General features: G+C 52.0%; 1 protein-coding gene across 3 annotated transcripts in view; it reads right to left on the bottom strand.

Moving 5' to 3' along the window:
* Nucleotides 1–388, bottom strand: part of PDLIM1 (PDZ and LIM domain 1) — a 46,791-nt gene extending 46,403 nt beyond the window's left edge. For all 3 annotated transcript variants that reach the window (XM_018564457.1, XM_018564459.1, XM_018564458.1), the window contains exon 1: nt 276–388. In XM_018564457.1, coding sequence (XP_018419959.1) covers nt 276–371 — 96 coding nt within the window. In that variant the 5' untranslated portion in view covers nt 372–388. The remainder of the gene's footprint in view (nt 1–275) is intronic.
* Between the last annotated feature and the right edge of the window lie 4,094 nt (nt 389–4,482).

Below are 4,482 nucleotides of genomic sequence, written 5' to 3' on the forward strand. Positions count from 1 at the left end.
CCCCATATGAGAGTACAGCACAGCCACCCCCCCCATATGAGAGTACAGCACAGACCCCCTATGTACAGCACAGCCCCTATGTACAGTATATGACAGTACAGCACAGCCCCTATGTACAGTATGACAGTACAGCACAGCCCCTATGTACAGTATATGACAGTACAGCACAGCCCCTATATGACAGTACAGTACAGCACAGCCCCTATGCACAGCACAGCGCTAACCTCTCTGCCCATCGGGCGCTCACAGCGGTCAGATCAGAGTCGGGGGCTTACCCTGGAAATAGTTAGCGGCTGTTCGAAGTCTTTCCCTCCCACCAGTCGGAATCCCCATGGTGCGGGTCCTGTGAGGACGAAGCGTTTGGTGGCCATCGTGCCGGGACAGTGAAGTTCCTGCTCCCAAGCGCCGAGTCTGAAGATGTGGAGGAGCTTCTCCTGATGGCTGAGTCCTCCAGCACGGAGGGGCGTGGTCTGTGCGACTCGCAGGAACGCCCCTACAAAGAGATACAAGTACTGTCCGCCTGCACACCATGTATTGGAGTGTATGGCCGGTCCCGGCCCCGCCCCCTCTCTGACACCGTGCCCATATATGGAAGAGCAGGATTCCACACTTCAGGAATGTTCACAGAGCTCCGCACTCCCCCCCCGCCCCCCGGCTCATACCACCATCCATCACACTGCACCCTGGATGGAGGATCGGAGGAGGAAGGGGTTAATGCTGGGAACCCCTGGGGGGAGAAGAGGAAAACTTCTCACTTCCACTCTTCCAGATTGAAGTAGATCCATAAGAAAACCAGGTGTCATGGAACCCCGAAGCAAACTCTCTCAACCAGGTGTCATGGAACCCCAGAGCAACCTCTCTCAACCAGGTGCCATAGAACCACAGAGCAACCTCTCTCAACCAGTTGTCGTGGAACTCTTGAGCAACCTCTCTCAGCCTGGTGCCATGGAACCCCAGAGCAACCTCTCTCAACCAGGGAACCCTAGAGCAACCTTTCTCAACCAGGTGCCTTGGAACTCTTGAGCAACCTCTCTCAACCAGGGAACCCTAGAGCAACCTTTCTCAACCAGGTGCCTTGGAACCCTAGAGCAACCTTTCTCAACCAGGTGCCTTGGAACCCTAGAGCAACCTTTCTCAACCAGGTGCCATGGAACCCTAGAGCAACCTTTCTCAACCAGGTGCCATGGAACCCCAGAGCAACCTCTCTCAACCAGGGAACCCTAGAGCAACCTTTCTCAAACAGGTGCCTTGGAACCCTAGAGCAACCTTTCTCAACCAGGTGCAATGGAACCCTAGAGCAACCTTTCTCAACCAGGTGCCATGGAACCCCAGAGCAACCTCTCTCAACCAGGGAACCCTAGAGCAACCTTTCTCAACCAGGTGCAATGGAACCCAAGAGCAACCTCTCTCAACCAGTGTGCCATGGAACCCAAGAGCAACCTCTCTCAACCAGTGTGCCATGGAACCCTAGAGCAACCTCTCTCAACCAGTGTGCCATGGAACCCTAGAGCAGTGGTTCTCAACCTATGTAACCTCAGGACCCACATTTGTCCTTGACCATTAAGTCGCAACCCAATTGCACTGCAATGGAACACACGGCATTAGGGTACTGCACGTTCTGGTGCGGCCGTATGCATTGTGGGTGGGAGGTGCATTTGGAGTACAATTCAAATGAATAGCAACGCAACACACCTCCCACACCAGAATGCACGGTAGTTGTTACTGTGTGGTACAGTTTGACGCACTGTACTAGTATGAACTGGCATCAAGAACACTGACAAACATACAAATGCAGACACATTCTCATGCACACTTTTCTTTTTGAGGTCCACCCAGTCTCCCTACCTTACGAGAACTGGAGTGGGTCCTCAGCCTGGCGTCCAGTGTGGGCTGCTGTGCTGTGACAGAGCTACATCCATATGTGCATCACCATTGCTCGCCCTGTAGAGGTGTCGAGAGCCAGAATGTGACGTCACTCCAGTCCAGGCACCTCCAAAGGTAAGCAATGCACGTATGGACGGAGCTCCCTCACGGCCATACCCCCAGCCTGCCCCACCTAAAGCTGACACTCAGCACTGGGCAGCATATTTTGAATGGCTGCTTGGCGCGAGAACTGACAGTGCTGTGCTAGGGGGAGGCTGTGGAGTCTCTCACCTAGAAAAGTGGAAGGCATGCGGCGACCCACTGAACACGGGGTCGCGACCCACCAGTTGAGAACCAAGGCCCAAGAGCAACCTTTCTCAACCAGGTGCCATGGAACCCTAGAGCAACCTTTCTCAACCAGGTGCCATGGAACCCTAGAGCAACCTTTCTCAACCAGGTGCCATGGAACCCTAGAGCAACCTTTCTCAACCAGGTGCCATGGAACCCTAGAGCAACCTTTCTCAACCAGGTGCCATGGAACCCTAGAGCAACCTTTCTCAACCAGGTGCCATGGTACCCTAGAGCAACCTTTCTCAACCAGGTGCCATGGTACCCTAGAGCAACCTTTCTCAACCAGGTGCCATGGTACCCTAGAGCAACCTTTCTCAACCAGGTGCCATGGTACCCTAGAGCAACCTTTCTCAACCAGGTGTCATGGTACCCTAGAGCAACCTTTCTCAACCAGGTGTCATGGTACCCTAGAGCAACCTTTCTCAACCAGGTGCCATGGTACCCTAGAGCAACCTTTCTCAACCAGGTGCCATGGTACCCTAGAGCAAGCGGTGTCATTGATTGCTTGGATGGTAACAGATAGGCCGCACGGTGTCATTGGTTGCTTGGATGGTAACAGATAGGCCGCACGGTGTCATTGGTTGCTTGGATGGTAACAGATAGGCCGCACGGTGTCATTGGTTGCTTGGATGGTAACAGATAGGCCGCACGGTGTCATTGGTTGCTTGGATGGTAACAGATAGGCCGCACTGTGTCATTGGTTGCTTAGATGTAGGCAGATTAGGGTTGCCACCTTTTCTTCATGCGAAACCAGAACACCATAGAGGCGCATGGCTACTTTATGGGGGAGAATATAGGAGAAGCGAGGGGAGAAGTGAGGAAAGATATATTGTTATGTTGCTTGTATTGAAAATAAATGCAAGTATAATACTTAACTTTGTGAGAGTTAATAAATATCGTAAACAGTACCCCCCTCCTCCCGTCTAATGGCACTGTGCCCCCTCCTGCCCCAGAACTATTGGGGGGGGTTAGTGTGCAATTGCTGTGCATTGCAGCAGCTACCGCTCTGGAATACACCGCAATTGGTGTGAACTGGCCCTTAGAAGTGCTGTGCGGTGGTGTGGTGCACTTGGCAAAAATAGTGTAGTGGCATCTCACTGGAAAGCAGAGTATTGTGTTACTGCACTGCATGTGGGAGAAATCCAGCATTTGTGTGGGCAGTGGGATGAATATAGAAAGTGTGTTTGATAGTTTATACACTTTTTATAGTACGTTTGTGTGTGTTTTACTTAGGGCTTGTTCACACCAATTGCAGTGCGTTCCAGAGCGGTAGCTGCTTGAATGCACCGCAATCGCTCACAAAACTTCCCCCTGCGTTCTGGGGCGGGAGAGGGCGTGGCGGTGCATTGAAGTCAATGGCACCGCAGCCACGCCCCCTGCCTGCAGTGTGATCAGACGGGTGGCAAAACACTGCCTGCTTTCCGTTCCACGGCAAACGCAAAAAATAGAGCATGCCGCATTTTCTGCGTTCGCAGTGGAACGGAAAGCAGGCAATGTTTTGCCACCCGTTCAATCGCACTGCGGGCAGGGGGGCGTGGCTGCGGTGCCATTGACTTCCAGAACGCAGGGGGAAGTTTTGTGAGTGATTGCGGTGCGTTCCAGCAGCTACCGCTCTGGAATGCACCGCAATTGGTGTGAACAAGCCCTTACATACATACATACATACAAATATATATACCGTGTTTCCCCAAAAATAAGATACTGTCTTAAAATTTTTTTTTTGCTAAAAAAAACGAACTATGTCTTATTTTCGGGTAGGTCTTATTTTATTTTTTAATGTACAACAATCCACACTTATTCATGTACAAAAATATGGCAATCAGGGGTGCCGTACCTTTCCAAGAGCAATTTGCTAGCCAATCGCCAGAACGAGCGAAGCGCACTTTCACTATCGATTCCTCACAGGCGGAGTGCAATTGGTATCACTCCGCCTGTGACAGGAGCCGGCGCTATAGAGGAGGCATCGGCTTATGCGGCTCTGCTCCCTCCGGTGCCCCCTCGATTCCTCTAGCGTTGGCATCGCTGATTCTCTCCTGCCTCTCCCGGGGCTCTTCAAGTTCCCCCTTATGCCACCACCGGCCCTGGGAATGGTCACAACTAGGTCTTATTTTCGGTGTAGGTCTTATATTTTAGCAATTCCCAAAAATAGTACTAGGTCTTAATTTTGGGGGAGGTCTTATTTTCGGGGAAACATATACACACACATACAGGCAGAGGCGTAATTAGTGACCTCAGGGCCCTGATGCAAGAATCCATGAAGGCCCCCCC

This window comes from Nanorana parkeri, unplaced genomic scaffold (assembly GCF_000935625.1).
Source record: "Nanorana parkeri isolate BGI_ZX_2015 unplaced genomic scaffold, ASM93562v1 scaffold753, whole genome shotgun sequence".
NCBI lineage: Eukaryota > Metazoa > Chordata > Amphibia > Anura > Dicroglossidae > Nanorana > Nanorana parkeri.